The 19,024-nt window shown below is 41.6% G+C and overlaps 1 protein-coding gene across 2 annotated transcripts in view; it reads left to right on the forward strand.

The window, feature by feature from the left end:
• Positions 1-19,024, forward strand: part of FNDC3B (fibronectin type III domain containing 3B) — a 420,792-nt gene that overhangs the window by 157,215 nt on the left and 244,553 nt on the right. For both annotated transcript variants that reach the window (XM_040428242.1, XM_040428241.1), the window contains exon 6: positions 4,568-4,849. In XM_040428242.1, coding sequence (XP_040284176.1) covers positions 4,568-4,849 — 282 coding nt within the window. The remainder of the gene's footprint in view (positions 1-4,567; positions 4,850-19,024) is intronic.

Consider the following 19,024-nt stretch of genomic DNA (forward strand, 5'->3'; position numbering starts at 1 on the left):
AACACTGGAGTAAAATGTATTGAAAGAAACGAAAGTATCTTTTTATCTGGTAACAACACATTGTCATAATATCCTCTGTTATTTTGTCACTTTAATGTAATTGTCTACTTTAAAGGGGTTTTCTGGGTTCGAAATCAGATCAGTGACTTTTAGCACCCCTGTTGATTAGCTGTTTGAAGGGGCCGTGGCACTAGGCCTCTTCATTGCTTACATTGAACATTGTCTACTTTGTACCGGCTGTGAAGGTTATAGCAGTTTTGTCCTATGCATGTAAATAGGAGAAAGCTGCAATGAAGAGGTTACCTCTCTTGCCCAAATGTTGCAGCCCCTTCAAACAACCAATTAGCAGTGGTGCTGAGAATCGCACCCTCTCTGATCTCATATTGAAAGATTATTCGAAGGATAGGCCATCGAGATTGTGAACCCAGAAAACCCTTAAATTTCAGTTTAGGGATGAGTGAATCAAGTTAAATCAAAGATCAAAAGTAAGCAACACAACGAACCTATATATGTGGATAAAGCCAATATCAGAGTACCTGGTGCACGCAGTGTCAGGTCCTGACTCAGAATCCCAAAGTATATGAAGGAGGAAACTGCAGCAATCTTGCAATTGAAGCAAAGATGATTTATTTACAAGCAGACATCAAACATAGCGACGTTTTGACTTAAGCAAGTGTTTATTAAGGGACTTCCTTAATGGGGTTATCCCATGACTAATGTAAAAAATAAAAATCAGACATCATATATGACATGACACCATCTGTCTAACAAAGCTAGAACCAGCCCTGTACCTCATATGGATCCAAAGATCTCCCCATTCATTGCTCTGCTACATTTCTATCAAGCTGACAGCTCAAGGGGAGTGTCTTCTCTGCTGCAGCTAAGTGGCGTGTCTTAGCTCTCCCTATCACAGCTCTGGAGGTGTGTCTCAGCTCTCCCTATCACAGCTCTGGAGGCGTGTCTCAGCTCTCCCTATCACAGCTCTGGAGGCGTGTCTCAGCTCTCCCTATCACAGCTCTGGAGGCGTGTCTCAGCTCTCCCTATCACAGCTCTGGAGGCGTGTCTCAGCTCTCCCTATCACAGCTCTGGAGGTGTGTCTCAGCTCTCCCTATCGAAAGCTCTGGAGGCGTGTCTCAGCTCTCCCTATCACAGCTCAAGAGGCAGTTGAAGGATGAAACTGAGCATGTGCGTCCTTCTCAGTCAGTAGGACAAAGAAATAAGAAAAAAAAAACAGCAGGGGGCGCTATACAGATACATTTTATTGAATAACTCAGTGCCTCTGCTAAATTTTTAATTATATGCAATTACAAAAGTATTCAGATCCAGGTGCTGGTCTGAAAACTGTAGAATATTTTTCGTGGGACACCCCCTTTAAGTCAAAATGTCACTATGTTTGATGCTTGTTTGTAAATAAATCACCTTTGCTTCAATTGGAAGAGTGCTGAGGTTTCCTCTGTCAACCAGAGTTCTTCACCAGTGAGGGGGTGTCCCCGCTCATGAAGAATCTCCCTCTGCCTCTTGATTGACATGGCCAGACATCTCGCCTAGCTATGACCATTTCACATCTGCAATACTGCTGCAAGTGGTGTCACAAGCACAGAGTCTCTTCTACCACTACTGGAGCAGCAATTGTGCATGCGCTGCAAAGCTTATGGTTAGTAGTGCATAAACAGTTGCTGCTCTGGAAGCAGAGCCTCTCTGCTTGCGCCTCTATTGAAAGCAGCAGCGCAGGTGCAAGATTGTCATGGCTGAGAGAGATGTCTGGCCCTGTCAATCAACCAGCATGGGGAGATTCTTTACCAGTGGGGCAGCCACTGACAAGTGCTCTGGTGGATGAGACAAATTGATTTGTAAGAATGGATTTGCTCATCCTTATTCCAGTTCTTTGCATATATTTACATCTTTTTTCTTTTATTCCATTTAATAAAACTGTAACGTTTGATAAAAATCCTTAACACATTTCAAAGCTCTAAACTTTTACAGTTCAAGAGAATGGGGCTGAACTGCTGCAGTCAGCAGATGTGCTGATATTCAGACCCTCCTCAAACTCATATTGAAAGACCATCCTAGGCATAGGTCATCAAGATTGTGAACTCAGAAAACCCCTTTAAATTCCACTTCTTTACATATATTTTCATCTTTTTTCTATATTACATTTAATAAAACTGTTAGATTTGATAAAAATCCTTAAAAATAGTTCCAAACATTCACTGTTCAGGAGCATGGGGCTGAACTGCCATAACAGGCTCTTCCAGTCGAGACAGCAATCGCATTAAGATACTTAGGAATGTAATTCTTTATAAATTCCTTATAAATTAGGAATTTATTATAGCCACCGCCAAAGTAAACGCATCAAATACAGTGCTTTGGGGCAGTAATATGCCCTTCTTAAAGTTGTTGTGTAGGAGGTGTGGTGTGAGCGGTGGTGGAAGAATAATTCCTTTAGTAACAGAAGTGGCGCACAAGCAGGACTACCTCTTCTTTCTGATGACCTGCTGAATAAGTCATCAATGGTTTAGGTTCAAAAAACCTTAAAAAAATATTTATTATGTTATATAAAAATAAATGCCATCTTTTAGAGCACACTAGGGCACGTTTACTATTGGCACAATTTGCCCCCCAAAAAACTGTACAGCACATTTATCAAGTGTTGTAGACATTTTCTAACCTTTTTACGCCTTTCCCCCCACAATGGGGCATGTCTTATTGGTAAGGGGCGTGTCTTCGCATAAACGGGGCATGGATTCATTGCATCCGCCAAAATGTTGGCACATTTGGAGTAAAATTAAGCCAATATATAGGATAGCATAAACTTAGACTATACAATCTATAGATGAGACAGATTTGTCATCCAGCATAAATCTGGCACATTTTAAGACTAAGTTGACACTGTCTTACTTTTAGGCAATATTAGTAATGGGTGTAGTAACTATAGCCATAGCACTTGCCATGGGGCCCAGAGATCGGGGGGCCGTATCAAGTGCAAGAACATTTGACCTTTTTGCGGGGAATAATACGTTGAGGGCTTTTTGCTATCTATCACTATATTTAGGTTTTTCCGATATTCCCGACTTTAGGTGGTTGGGGCCCCATCTTACTTTTCTATGGGACCCTATGAATTCTAGTTACACCCTTGATATTAGTAATGTTTCTTCTGTTGCGTGTCCTTCTTCAGAGATGTCCTTGCTTCTGTTATCCATATTTACAATACCTGAAGCAGATTCATGTAGTTTAGAAACCCCACTCATTGGTGACACACAGATGAAATTGTGGTGAAATATTTTACTTGGTCCATCAATGTGAGGAAATTTACTCCTAAGAAACTGCTCAAAATAAGCACATTTACTGGCATGTTCACAGGGTGAGCCTTAGGCTCCAGGCGCTTCACCATGTTGACTAACGTGGTGTCCGCAAACGGACAGTATTCTGGCGTAAACTTAGCATCGGATTTACAGTATGCCAAATTTCTAAAGTTCTGTGCTGAATCGCGCAGGTCAAACACTGAGGAACACTGTATTGCTGCATTTACATGCAGTGATCGAGCACACAATTGTCAAGACGGAAGCGTTCCTTGACGACAGGTGCTTGCTCATTAGTGGAGGTGAAGAGCGGCATTTACATGCAGCAATCACCTCCACAGTATGAGCGATCACTACTGGTATCCTTGTCCTCATATAGCTGCATTGTTTCTGGGCAGAGGAGTGCTGTTTAGACAGCTTAATCTGCTATCCAGAAACAATAATTTTGGTGTCCACATGAACGATCATTTCACCCGATGAGCGAACATTTTGATTGTTCATCGAATGATCTGGGGCACCTTTAAAGGGGCAGATTATCGAGACTGACTGTTCCTAGGAAGGGTTGTCCTTGGTAATCTGCTTGACAATTGGGCAACCTAAACCCACCTTAAAAATTGAAATCTTTCTTAATATTACAATTGTATTATTATTGTAGCATATGAAAAAATAACATTTCTTAAAATCGTTATATTACTTTTATGTTTAGTTAAAGGTCAATTATTACTGTCTCTCAGAGTTATAAATATAGAATTATTCATGCTGAAGAAAGCTTCATTCTTACTATAAAATATTGCGTGAAAATGTACAAAAATGAATTTGTGGCTCCAAATTAGTTTTCTGATGTAGCTGAAAAGGGATACTAGATCTGCAGTTTTGGAACTACTGTATACCATGCCAACTAATGCACTTTTTTTTGTTAAACTGAGCCTTTTATGCATAAGCCCAATTATATTTAAGCTTTGCCATCTCCTGCATTACTGCTTTTCATTTACCTTTAGTAAATTGTGTGTGTGTGAACTGCATGGCCTGTAGGAGTTTGAATGCTTGCATTCATTTTACCGACGAAGCATAAATAACACTGACCTTGATATAGTATAGACTCACAATTAAACTTACGTGTTGAGTAACCATCACTCGAGGTGCACATTAAAAGGGAAATAATTATTCCCTAAGCTCGGCCATTGTTTGATAGATCTTCTAATAATCCATATATTATAGCGCCATAATGTGTCAGTTTTTCCTACCAATGTGTATTTCTCTGTGTTCAGAAATCATACCACTGTTTGGGATGTCCAGTTACATCACTCGAGAAGACCAGTATTGCAAGCCTCAACACAAGAAGCTGAAACAGATCGATAGACAAAACCGGTTGAACAGCCCTCCATCCACTTTATACAAGAGCCATTTAGGAAACTGTACGACTATGTATAATGGCAATGGCAAAGCTCACAATGGAGCCAGCTGTGGAGGAGTGGGCAGTGTAACGGGAATTAAGAAAACTGAACGCAGGACGCGGAGCAGTCCAAAGTCAAACGATCAAGACATACAAGGTATATATAGGTTTTCTGTATGTACGGTATTTCCAGTGGGATCTAAAGAGCATGTAAATAGGGGGTCATTGATTATACTGAAATCCGCCTATATGCGACTTTGTCCCGCTCACACCAGGTCTAAAATAGTGGGCGGGAATGGGGCCGGGCCGGCAGACCCATTTCAATTACCATTTTCTGCGCCTGTTTTTGGTGTAGAAAATAAAGTAAATGTAAGACAGCTAGGAAGCGGTCTTACATTTAGACTGGCGCTGGATGTGCCAAAGTTATGGAGAGGCCGCCGCCTCTTAATAACTTCAGTGGAACCACCGCCAGCTATGGGGCTTTATTAAGACCGGCGTCTAAAACGCCGGTCTTAATAAATGTGCCCCATAGTGTATATGTATATGTGTCTTGGAAGAGAGTCTCAGGTTATGGAGTTACTGTCTATACAGGGAGTGCAGAATTATTAGGCAAGTTGTATTTTTGAGGATTAATTTTATTATTGAACAACAACCATGTTCTCAATGAACCCAAAAAACTCATTAATATCAAAGCTGAATATTTTTGGAAGTAGTTTTTAGTTTGTTTTTAGTTTTAGCTATTTTAGGGGGATATCTGTGTGTGCAGGTGACTATTACTGTGCATAATTATTAGGCAACTTAACAAAAAACAAATATATACCCATTTCAATTATTTATTTTTACCAGTGAAACCAATATAACATCTCAACATTCACAAATATACATTTCTGACATTCAAAAACAAAACAAAAACAAATCAGTGACCAATATAGCCACCTTTCTTTGCAAGGACACTCAAAAGCCTGCCTTCCATGGATTTTGTCAGTCTTTTGATCTGTTCACCATCAACATTGCGTGCAGCAGCAACCACAGCCTCCCAGACACTGTTCAGAGAGGTGTACTGTTTTCCCTCCTTGTAAATCTCACATTTGATGATGGACCACAGGTTCTCAATGGGGTTCAGATCAGGTGAACAAGGAGGCCATGTCATTAGATTTTCTTCTTTTATACCCTTTCTTGCCAGCCACGCTGTGGAGTACTTGGACGCGTGTGATGGAGCATTGTCCTGCATGAAAATCATGTTTTTCTTGAAGGATGCAGACTTCTTCCTGTACCACTGCTTGAAGAAGGTGTCTTCCAGAAACTGGCAGTAGGACTGGGAGTTGAGCTAGACTCCATCCTCAACCCGAAAAGGCCCCACAAGCTCATCTTTGATGATACCAGCCCAAACCAGTACTCCACCTCCACCTTGCTGGCGTCTGAGTCGGACTGGAGCTCTCTGCCCTTTACCAATCCAGCCACGGGCCCATCCATCTGGCCCATCAAGACTCACTCTCATTTCATCAGTCCATAAAACCTTAGAAAAATCAGTCTTGAGATATTTCTTGGCCCAGTCTTGACGTTTCAGCTTGTGTGTCTTGTTCAGTGGTGGTCGTCTTTCAGCCTTTCTTACCTTGGCCATGTCTCTGAGTATTGCGCACCTTGTGCTTTTGGGCACTCCAGTGATGTTGCAGCTCTGAAATATGGCCAAACTGGTGGCAAGTGGCATCTTGGCAGCTGCACGCTTGACTTTTCTCAGTTCATGGGCAGTTATTTTGCGCCTTGGTTTTTCCACACGCTTCTTGCGACCCTGTTGACTATTTTGAATGAAACGCTTGATTGTTCGATGATCACGCTTCAGAAGCTTTGCAATTTTAAGAGTGCTGCATCCCTCTGCAAGATATCTCACTATTTTTGACTTTTCTGAGCCTGTCAAGTCCTTCTTTTGACCCATTTTGCCAAAGGAAAGGAAGTTGCCTAATAATTATGCACACCTAATATAGGGTGTTGATGTCATTAGACCACACCCCTTCTCATTACAGAGATGCACATCACCTAATATGCTTAATTGGTAGTAGGCTTTCGAGCCTATACAGCTTGGAGTAAGACAACATGCATAAAGAGGATGATGTGGTCAAAATACTAATTTGCCTAATAATTCTGCACGCAGTGTATGTATTCCTACTTCTTAACACTATGTGCTCTTATACCAGTAGCAATGTACAGTTTTAAACTTAAAAGAAGACTCTACACTTGATTTACATCTTATATATGATATATTGTTTTACCTAGTATTCCTTTTTAATTACTTTATGATAAAATGGTTGTTCAAACCAATTCTGAATTTCCTGTTACCTCAGGCCAGTGCATTGTGAGAGCTCAGTGGTTGGTAGGACTATGGTGGGACTATGCTGTTACATTACAGGTCTGACAGCGGAATTGAGACAACGCAGAGTCCAAGTCAAAAGAATTTTGAACCAGTATTGAGAGCAACTTGATGTATTAATAAGGAAAACCTTATGAAATATGATATTCACATGAAAACAGTAATGCAAAGAATTGACAAGGTCACTGAGTCATTTATGTTCAGATCAATTATAATCCTTTACAAATGTTTTCCCACCTGATATTAAAATGAGCAGCTCTTTCTGGACTCATCAAATGCTCATTATAATATCAGATGGAAAAACTTTTATAAGGGATTATACAGCCATTCTGACATGGATTTTTGAAGTAAGTACACCAGTCTCATCAGGTCTGTGATTGATCTTTTTAATAATGTATGCAGTTTGTGTTAAGAAATCTGGTGACAGATCTTTCGTATGTTTTTTTGCCCTTTACTGATCATTGACTGGTCACCACAGTTTCAGGCAACTTTGCATTAATGAATCATACAGGTGAAAATAAGAAACTTTGTAGTATATTTGAGAAAATGGATTGTAGAGTTTTCAGCAGTTTTCTTTCTCCTCCCCCTTTTCTACACTAACTTTCCCTTTGAAATTAATGAGCAATCTGTCTTGTGAGACCAAGATGGGCTGCCTGCTCACTTAAGGATCAGATGACATCTTTCTATGGAAGTTTTTGGAGGGGAGGGGGAGGAGGTACGAAGTGAACTTTGAGAAGCAGAGACAGACACAACATATGAATGATTCAGCAGCTAATTGTAAACCTTCTATCTCATCTCAAGTGCTTTATTTAAATCTAAATCAGTATATCAGGTTCCTTGCAATGCTATTAACTATCCCTTACTATTATACAGTTTCTACAGAGATACCCGTGAAACCATACAGCACATTGCAAAGCTCTATAATTACCTTGCAACACTTTGCTGTGACTCCAGTCCACGCCTCTACCCTCTTCTAGATGCCAGTACTTGCGTTCAGAGTATAATAGGTTTTTGTATGGAGCGTGCCAATTGCTCAGCTCTGTTACTATACTCAATACTCGCTCTCACATGGAGCATTAAGTAACGTCACTTAGTGAGTTAGGGATGCTTAGGAGTATCAAAAATCAAACACGTTTCGGATACATTAGCACAGACTGAAGTCACAGCAAAGTGTAGTAAGGTAGTTCTAGAGCTTTGCAATGTGCTGTATGGTTTCACGGGTATCTCTGTAGAAACAGCACAATAGTAAGTGATAGATAATAGCGTTGCGTGGAACCTGATATACAGATTTGCATTAATTCACTATGGGCAGCAGTAGCGGAAGTGAGGTTGCACAGAAAGTGTAAAAGCGCCAGTGTTGTTTAGATTTATATTTTATTTAAATCTACACTGCTTATTATTTCTCTAAATGGTGCTTTTCAGTGTTTCTGAGTAAGACAGAGTAAGGCTCCATTCACACGTCCGCAATGTGTTTTGCGGATACACGAAGCCGCGGATCCGCAAAACACGGAAAGCGGCAATGTGTGTTACGCATTTTGCGGACCGCACATTGCCGGCACTAATAGAATATGCCTGTTCTTGTCCGCAATTGCGGACAAGAATAGGACATGTTCTATTTTTTTGCGGAATGGAAGTGCGGACCCGGAAGTGCGGATCCGCAATTCCGTGTCTGGGCAGCACATCATGCTGCCCCATAGGAATGAATGGGTCCGCAATTCCGTTCCGCAAAATGCAGAACGAAATTGCGGACGTGTGAATAGAGCCTTAGGAAGCAGAATCTGATGTCTATGTATTCTATGGGCAGCTATCATTACAGCTAGTCTTTACCCACCAGCTCAGAGACCACTGAGAATTATTGATGGACCCTACACAGAAGAAAACAGTGAAAAATGGGAGACAGAAGTTATGTAATAGTACTGTCACTTATATATACATAAAGCAGCTTATTCTGAAGCGTTATCTGGAAGTATAGGCATGCTTTAATTGTAAGCAGCTTACACCTTTGTGTAGGATATTTCATGCTGTTTAGGAAATGAAAGTTTACCTATGGTATATTACATGACAGGAAGTGTTTTTTATATATGCATTCTGTAAATGATCTACAGATTTACTTAACTGTTGCATTTTTTGAAAGGGGATTGTCCTCAGAGTATTGGGCAGCATGCTTGTGATTACTGCTACAGATCTAGCAGGCGTTAAAGTAATTCCTGGCACGTTAGCGCACAAGCTTATTGCGCTGACCTAGTTTAACAGTGTGCAAAGCTTCTAACGCTTAAAGTTAGTATCCAGTTACACTGTCGGGATAATGCGTTAACCCACTGATGTAGGCGCCTGATACCTGATAGTGCTGGATCCATACGCTCAGTGCCATCTAAGACACCATACATGTGGAAGATACCATATGTTAAAGAGAATGTGTGATCAGAAAAACGGCTTATTGTTTAAATCCAACTTTTGTTAAACAAGATTTTTCAATATTTTTAAAAGAAAATACTGAAATCTTTTAGCAAACACACTGGTCACTGGGCCTCATAATTGGCTTCACACTTTTGGACTCCGCAGTCATCTCATTATCATCACATCCAGGATTACAATGAAACTTCTTTGTATAGATAACACAGGATCACACCATTGACAATAGTCGATGGTCACAACTGATCTACTCGACTCCCTCCATAGTTACCTCTGCCTGGCTATAGAACACTGTCCCATAGAAGTCAATGCGTCATCTCCAGTTCAAAGGTTTTTATGGTTCATGTGGCTGCAATATGTCTCTGTTAACTGCAGCGTAGGCCAGATGGTCATCCCCATAATCGTGTAGACTAGAATATAGAATAAAAAAAATGTCATCAGAAAATATAAAACATATTAGAAAAATGATGTCTGATATCATTGTCTGTTTTTAAATAGTAGAAAATATAGGTGATACATTTCCTTTAACTTTTGCTGTAAAGTTCTAATAGGTTAATTGATGCCTTATTGGCCCCTAGAATGAGCGCTGTTATCCTGAGGCAAAATATCGATTACATTCCAGTGGGGTAAGTCCAAGGTTCTGTCTCACATGGCCCTGGTATTTCCGTATTTAGCATCTGTCTAACATCCGTAGCGTCCAGACCTTGGACAAGAGGAGTGCTATGGTGATCTACAGTATGTTCAGTTCAGGGTGCTGTAGCCGTAATGCAGATGCTAGCATACACTCTATTAAGTCAGTCTTCAGTGCAGTTTACAGCGCTAGTATACAATAGCTATACTTCTGTGGGTTAAAGGGGTTATTCAGTATTTTTATTGATGGCCTATCCCTATGTTTCGGTAGCTACTTCGAGCACCGGAGCTACTTCAGAATAGCTCATCAGCTGGGGTGCGGGGTGTTGAATCCGGCAAATCAGATATTGACAGCCTATACTCTGGATAGATCCTAAGTATCAAAAAACTGAACAACCCCTTTAAATAAAGTAAAGCCTGTATTACACAGGCCGATTGAGCAAGCGATTGTTGGGAGGGAAGCGTTCCCTCCTGGCAATCACCTGCTCACTAGTGGAGGAGACCACTGCTATTACATGCAGCGATCCCCTCCGCAGCATGGGGAGGAGCGATCGTTATGTTATCGCTTGTCCCCATGCTGTATAGGGGTTTACTGGCGGCAAATCGTAATTAGACACCACGGTCTTCCGCCAGCAAACAATGATTTTTAAGCATGCTTCAAAATCACAATTGCCCGATGAACGAGTCTGATTTGCTTATTCATTGGGCAACCCGCGGCACCATTACACTGCAAGATGATCACAAACGAGCGTTCATACGAACACTTAGCGATCATCTGCCGAAAAATCGGCAGGTGTAATACAGACTTAAAGCGAAGCATTTGGTACGGCAATTGAAGCACAAGATACTCCAGAGAGATTAATTCAACAATAGAATTTAATAGAATCTATCCATTCTGTCCGATTCATCCGATTTCCCCTCAAAATCACTTCCCGAGCCAAAGTCTTGCAGCACTATAGACATTAGATAACTAATATCTACTGCCAGGTAGCTTTTCATGTAACCAGTCCTGGTTATCTGTAAGATGAATGCTGTATTTCGGAGTGGGTGTGGTACATGAATGAAAATGAATTTAATTACCCTGTAAGAGCCTTTTCTGTGCTTACATTCTTCTCCACTCCAAATATTCTCTTTAATTTGTCTTTATTGGCAAATGTTAGATATCTCTACATGTGCAAGTTGTTGCTTGTGAATAAAGATTCTCATTCTTCTCCTTGTGACAGGAATAGTGCATGTGGAGCCCAAAATGAAAACGTTCATACAAGAAAATGATGGCTTTATTTCTAGCTTGATAATTGTTGATATCACTGCAGCCTTGGAGTACTGAGGTCCTGGGCTTGTGAGCTATTGAGATCCGTCATTGTCAATGGGGACAAAACTGAACGAAATGGAATGCACTAAAATGGTTGCGCTCCCATTGCGGACAGAATAAAGCTGCAAACAGCGTTTTTCTGTCCGCGATGTGGTGCGGAGCAAGATGGATCCGTCCTGACACACAATGTAAGTCAATGGGGAAGGATCCGTTTTCTCTGACACAATAGAAAACGGATCCGTCCCCCATTGACTTTCAATAGTGTTCATGATCTGTCTTGGCTATATAAGACAATAAAACCGGATCCGTTCATGACAGATGCAGGCGGTTGTATTATTGTAACGGAAGCATTATTGCAGAGCCATGACGGATCCGCAAAAAACGCTAGTGTGAAAGTAGCCTATCTTGTATGTCCTTTCTCGTGTTTTGTGGGTTTTCTCTTGGCACTTCGGTTTTCTGCCACTCTAAATACTGAATAGTTAAAGGAGTTTTCCGGTTAGGTTAGAGATTAGATTGGAGGCCCCTGTACCCTGAAATGGACGGAGTGGCTGGTTGGAAATGCGTGCCACCACTCCATTCATTTCTGTGGGAGCTATCTCCAACACTCAGCTATCTCCGGTGCCCCCATAGAAATGACTGGAGCAGTGGTGCACATTTCCAACCAGCCAGCTCCACAGGATAGGGGGCCCCCACAGCAGTAGGACCCCCACTTAATAGTTAAACTACAACCCCTATAGTTTTGATGTCAGCCTTGTATATCCTTGTGAGATAGAGGCTGAAGGTGAACAATGCATAACCAACTGGGAAACAAATGGAAGCAAAGGCAGAGCTGAATTAAAGGGAAAGTATCACCTATATACTGTATATATATATATATATATATATATATATATATATATATATTTATTTTACTAATACTAATCTTGAATGTTTTGATTCATCATTTTTTGAATCTGTTTTATACTGTAATTGTACTGACCATGCTCTGTGACCTGTGCGTAGTTTTTTATGCAGGAAGAGGGGAGAGGTGAACTTTGACCATCACCCAATGTCAATGGTGTAATCTTTTAATAGAGGTGGCCCCTTTCATTGTAATCCCATCTGTGATGATGAGGAGATGACTGCTGAGGAGTTATCTCTACAGAACAGGAAGTGTCAGCCTATTATGAGGCTCAGAGCCTACAAAATATAGATGGTAGCAGGGAAATTTAAAAAGAAAAAAACACCAAAAGTTCTTAAAACTATAACGAATATGTGTCACATAATTTGACTTAAACAATAGTTTATTTTCTGATGATGCATTCATTCTAAGGCTACTTTCACACTAGCGTTTTAGTTTTCCAGTATTGAGATCCGTCATAGGGTCTCAATACCGGAAAAAAACTGTTCCGTTTTGTCCCCATTCATTGTCAATGGGGACAAAACTGAACTGAACAGAACGGAATGCTCCAAAATGCATTCCCTTCCGTTCTCATACCGGAGACCAAACTGCAGCATGCTGCAGTTTGCTTTCCGTCCTGAGATGCGGAGCAAAACGGATCCGTCCCCATTGACTTGCATTGTGGGTCATGACGGATCTCAGGACGGAAAGCAAACCGCAGCATGCTGTTTTCTTTGACACAATCTGACACAATAGAAAACGGATCCGTCCCCCATTGACTTTCAGTGGAGTTCATGACGGATCCGTCTTGGCTATGTTACAGATAATACAAATGGATCCGTTCATAACGGATGCAGACGGTTGTATTATCAGTAACAGATGCGTTTTTGCTGAACCCTGCCGGATCCATCCAAAACGCTAATTTGAAAGTAGCCTAATTGTGGAACAAAGCTGAAGAAAACCAATGAAGGTTAAGATGACATCACTTCCATTGATTCTAGAAATGCATGTGGTTCTTACAACCTCTTGTCAGATGAGAAATCAATCAGTCTGATGGATTTCCTCAAGGTGTGATCAAAATGCCCGTCAGCTAATCAAATGTAGCCAAGTAATAGTGAATCATGTATTATGGGCCTGGCAGTTCACCTTAAATTTGGACTCAACTTAATTAAGAGTAGAATGTTCCTGTGGCAGGCAGCTCGGTGTGTTCCTTGGACCGGCTACCACATGGAACTCTGCCAGAATAAAAATGATTTAGGAGGATTATAATTTTGTCTTTGCTGGGGTGTATGTGACTGTACAGGAAGGGAATGGACTCTTTGACCTGGTATTCATGCCCTGGAAAAAATGTGCATGGAAGTCTGTATTTCTTTTTCCTGTGCAACAGTGAAATAATTATACTAAAAATATAGGACGCTTGTCGTGTACACAGGAAAGAAACACGACCTTTTGGAAAATGAGTTGATAGCAAGCCTCTCAGACACATAAAGACTCTGTTTGTGACCATGTACTCGGTAAAAGCACCTTCAAATAGAAATTTCAGAAACTGCGTATACAGAGTGCTCAGTCTTCAGAAGCTTCTGTAGCTGTGGTGTATTTCTTCAATACGTTGAAGCAAATATTTTCCTCATTGGCAATCCCCGAATATGACATTTGAGAGAAACATCACGACCGGGGTTATGCCGTGATTGCCGTAAAAAATTAAAATCCGACATCGTATAGTACATGACAGTCTCTTTCTAACTAGGCTAGAACCAGCCCTGGACCTTACATGGATCCAGAGATCTCCTCATTCATTGGTCCAATCGTTCTGCTAGATTTATTTCAGGCTGGCAGCTCAGGAGGTGTGAACAAGCGTAGAAAATGATGTAAATCTACACCAGTAGGGGAGCTGGCATAGATTTAGGCCTGCGGTGGATGCACCTAAGTTATGTAGAGGCCTGCGTTAGAAAGTTTTTACAAAGAATGCTAAGCTGAGAAAATGCCCTAACTTTTCGATATACTCCATGGGGGAGATTTATCAAAACTGGTGTAAAAGAAATCTGGCTTAGAAACCAATCACACTCTACTTTCATTTTTCAGAGCTCCTTTGGAAAATGAAAGTTGGAATCTATGGGCAACTAAGCCAGTTTTCCTTTACACCAGATTGGATAAATCCCCCCCCCCCCATGTTGGAACATGTTCCTAGAGATGGATATATGTGATTATAAAGAACCTTTCCTTGCAAATATTGCAAATTTGGCGCCCTTGTGTCATTTGTACAAATTGTAGAACTTCATTGCTGTCTTGATAATTGGGTTGTCAGTCTTCTTAGATGGGTACTCAGTAATTCGTTTCTAGAGGGCAGAGTGAGTAGTTGCCTGAACCATAGAGTCACGGAGCGGTAGTAAAGATCACACACCTGGGCACTTGCTACAGTAGATGCCTTTGTTCATTTATGATGGGTACTTTGTTCATAGGATCTGGAATGTAATCACTTGGGACAAAGACTTTCTTTCTCCATGCGCAAGAGAGATTCGGTATTGTCAACTAGCAGCAATAAATTATTTCAATGACCCAGGGTCATATTACACTAAAATATAGAATTAACAGTTTTGTATTATACAGAGTACCGCTTATAGTCTGTTATTTAAAGGGACATAAATCCTAGAGTCTATGTCATCTACGTTTACTCTGCTAGATGAGTACAGCTTTTGTTTTTTTGTAAGGAGGCTAAAAATGTCCATCCCCATGATTGCTACTTTATCTCTCATCTTCTTTAAATCCACATTTATGGATTGCTGGTGTGACTTTGTGGAACGGGTGTGGACCCATTCTTTTGAAGGGGCCACTAAAGATGCGGACAGCACACAGTGTTCAGTTCCGTACCGCGGCCCCGCAAAAAAGATAGAGCAATGTCCTATTCTTAGATATAGAAACAAATAGGCTGGCTCACATTTGTTTGCATGTGCCTTTACTTATTCTACTATTGATAAAAATACACTGAACAAAAATATAAACGCAACACTTTTGGTTTTGCTCCCATCTTGCATGAGCTGAACTCAAAGATCTGAAACATTTTCTACATACACAAAAGACCCATTACTCTCAAATATTGTTCACAAATCTGTCTAAATCTGTGTTAGTGAGCACTTCTCCTTTGCCGAGATAATCCATCCCACCTCACAGGTGTGGCATATCAAGGTGCTGATTAGACAGCATGAATATTGCACAGGTGTGCCTTAGACTGCCCACAATAAAAAGCCACTCTGAAATGTGCAGTTTGATCACATAGCACAATGCCATTCAGAACGGAGCCCCAAAAGTTGTGGAGGGCGCACTGCGCATGCGCAGCCGTCCTCTATTCATTTTCTATGGGGCCATTGAAAATAGCACTGGCTCGGATAATTCCTTCGAGGCCCATAGAAGTGAATGGGAGCAGTGGCCGGTCATGTGCAGGGTGCTCCCGTTCACTTCTATGGAGAGCGCGCATAATGGTGGCTGGACCAGAGTCCTTCAGCCACCACTCTGCGGGGCTCCATTCCCAATATAGTTGTGGGTCACAGCGGTGGGACCCTCACCTATAAGACAATGGGGGCATATTTTAGCGATATGCTTCCATTGTCTATGATGAGACAACCCCTTTAACTCATCATGAATATATATTAACTCATGATATCCTGTAACAAAAGCCATTGAAAAGTTGAATAATTAAGCACACATCTGTGTGTATATAAATATATATATATATACACTGTATCTATCGAAATAATATTCCTTGTCTACTGTACAAAAAGTTGCCTATGACACAAATCACTTCTTCGTTTCATACACATTGTTATAAATTCAGGAAGGCAAACCTCATCTGTTAGGTGCTGAGCTGGCATTGAGGCGAAACAATGTAGCCTGCAGGGCAGAGACTTCCTTTGAATGTCAGTTTCTCTCTTAGTTGTCACTATGGACCATGTTTGCTGTGAGTTTTAAAGGGAACATGTTACCTATCATTTCTTTTCTGATAGTTAACACCAGACAGTTACACATGCCACCTATTGTCAATGGTGGATCCTGTAATATAAGATAGTGACGTCGAACAATAAAAATTCTTTAAAATATGTTTAACATAAAAATTTGCTTTAAACAACCGACCATTATTTGATGACACATTCCCTTTAGAACGTGGTGCATATTCCTCTAGTGGCAAGCAGTCTAAAGCAGTGCAGTAAATGAGAAGTCCTTTTCTGGTATTTTCTTTGGGACAGGCTTTGTCATCCTGAAAAGACCAGGGGCTCATGGGTGATTGGGGTGATAATGTGTATTGTACATTTAGGAGCTCATTTACTACAGGATCATAAAGTGTCAAACATGTCGGTGTGTTCTGTCCTCTGAAGAGTTAATAAGATAAAGCATGGATTCTTGCAGACACATGCGGTAAAGTATTTGAAGTCATTGGGTTAGTTAACATCACTGAACTCTGTTTGGCAGACTTGTTTTAACTTATTTAATCTTGGCACTTGAGCTGCCAAGGGTGGTGCCATGGGAGCCACATACATAACTAGTGAACAATATCTCTCTTAGACACCACAAGCCTGTCTGCAGGAAAACACAAACAAATAGGTAACATTATGGTCTCAATCACGCCCTCCACCTCCTCCGGTCATATTTCTCAATGGTAGATCATTTATTTCAGTGTGGTTAGTTCTGTTACTGCACTGTCTCTAATGACTTGCTGATGCATGATCTGTTGGTAAGTAAGAATTAAAGTGATTTCCTGGGATTACTATGGTTTTTAATAGATATGCGAATGTAGTTTCTTACCTCATGTATATCTTCTCCATACTTTTTCTTTTTTAATTTGGACTCCCTTGACCCGTTTTCACCATGTAAATAATTCCCTCTGGTTTGTTTCCATCCTGTACGTAGCACTTCCTGTTTCTCTATCCATCTAAACCCATGATGCACTTCTCCTTTCTCTGCCACATCTCCAGCACTGCCCTTGTCAACACCCTAGTCTATAGATCCTCCCACCCAGCTTGATACATAGACACTCCCCTATCACTGCCCCTGACAGCACCCTAGTCTATAGATCCTTCCACCCAGCTAGTTACATCTAGTTACATAGACACTCCCCTATTACTACCCTTGACAACACCTTAGTCTATAGCTCAGATCCCAATGTTAATGACACCCAATCAGACCTCAGATAAGAGCCCCAATATACATAAGACCCTATACCTCAGATTAGACCTCCATGGCTCAGATCAGACCCAGATGCCCCAGAGCAAATAAATTGCAAAAATCAACTTACCTAGCCGTTGCTCCTACGATCCAGCTCTCTTCCTCTTTCTGCCGTGCGCTGTGCTGTGACCAAGCACTGCATTTACCACTTCCTGGTCCTCCGGAACTGATGAGTGACTCCATAATGGAACGCTCTTTAGTATTCACCCCATAAGACGCACTGGCATTTCCCCCCCACTCCCCCCCCCTCACACACATCTTATAGGGTGAAAAATATGGTAGTTCAAGAAGTCCATTGTTATTCCATACGTGTATAAATATTGTTTTTTGGAACATATTATCTTATTAGTGAAGGCAACTGGGATTGAGATGAGGCATTCACATTCATAGTTCCTTGTTATATATTTTTTTATGTTCTCCTTAACTGCCCCCAGGCGCGCGCGTTCACAGGATCGGAAGGTAAGCGAGTGGATCTCCAGCCTGCCAGCAGCGATCGTTCGCTGGCAGGCTGGAGATGTGATTTTTTTTAACCCCTAACAGGTATATTAGACGCTGTTTTGATAACAGCGTCTAATATACCTGCTACCTGGTCCTCTGGTGGTCCCTTTTGTTTGGATCGACCACCAGAGGACACAGGTAGCTCAGTAATAAGTAGCACCAAGCACCACACTACACTACACCCCCCCCCGTCACTTATTAACCCCTTATTCACCCCTGATCACCCCATATAGACTCCCTGATCACCCCCTGTCATTGATCACCCCCCTGTCATTGATCACCCCCCTGTAAGGCTGCATTCAGATGTCCGTATGATTTTTACGGATCCACTGATACATGGATCGGAGCCGCAAAACACATACGGACGTCTGAATGGAGCCTTACAGGGGAGTGATCAATGACGGGGGTGATCACCCCATATAGACTCCCTGATCACCCCCCTGTCATTGATCACCCCCCTGTCATTGATCACCCCCCTGTAAGGCTGCATTCAGATGTCCGTATGTTTTTTACGGATCCACGGATACATGGATCGGATCCGCAAAACACATACAGGCGTCTGAATGGAGCCTTACAGGGGGGTGATCACCCCATATAGACTCCCTGATCACCCCCCTGTCATTGATCACCCCCTTGTAAGGCTCCATTCAGACGTCCGTATGATTTTTACGGATCCACTGATACATGGATCGGATCCGCAAAACACATACGGACGTCTGAATGGAGCCTTACAGGAGGGTGATCAATGACGGCGGTGATCACCCCATATAGACTCCCTGATCACCCCCCTGTCATTGATCACCCCCCTGTAAGGCTGCATTCAGATGTCCGTATGTTTTTTACGGATCCACGGATACATGGATCGGATCCGCAAAACACATACAGGCGTCTGAATGGAGCCTTACAGGGGGGTGATCACCCCATATAGACTCCCTGATCACCCCCCTGTCATTGATCACCCCCCTGTCATTGATCACCTCCCTGTAAGGCTGCATTCAGATGTCCGTATGATTTTTACGGA

This window comes from Bufo bufo, chromosome 4 (assembly GCF_905171765.1).
Source record: "Bufo bufo chromosome 4, aBufBuf1.1, whole genome shotgun sequence".
NCBI lineage: Eukaryota > Metazoa > Chordata > Amphibia > Anura > Bufonidae > Bufo > Bufo bufo.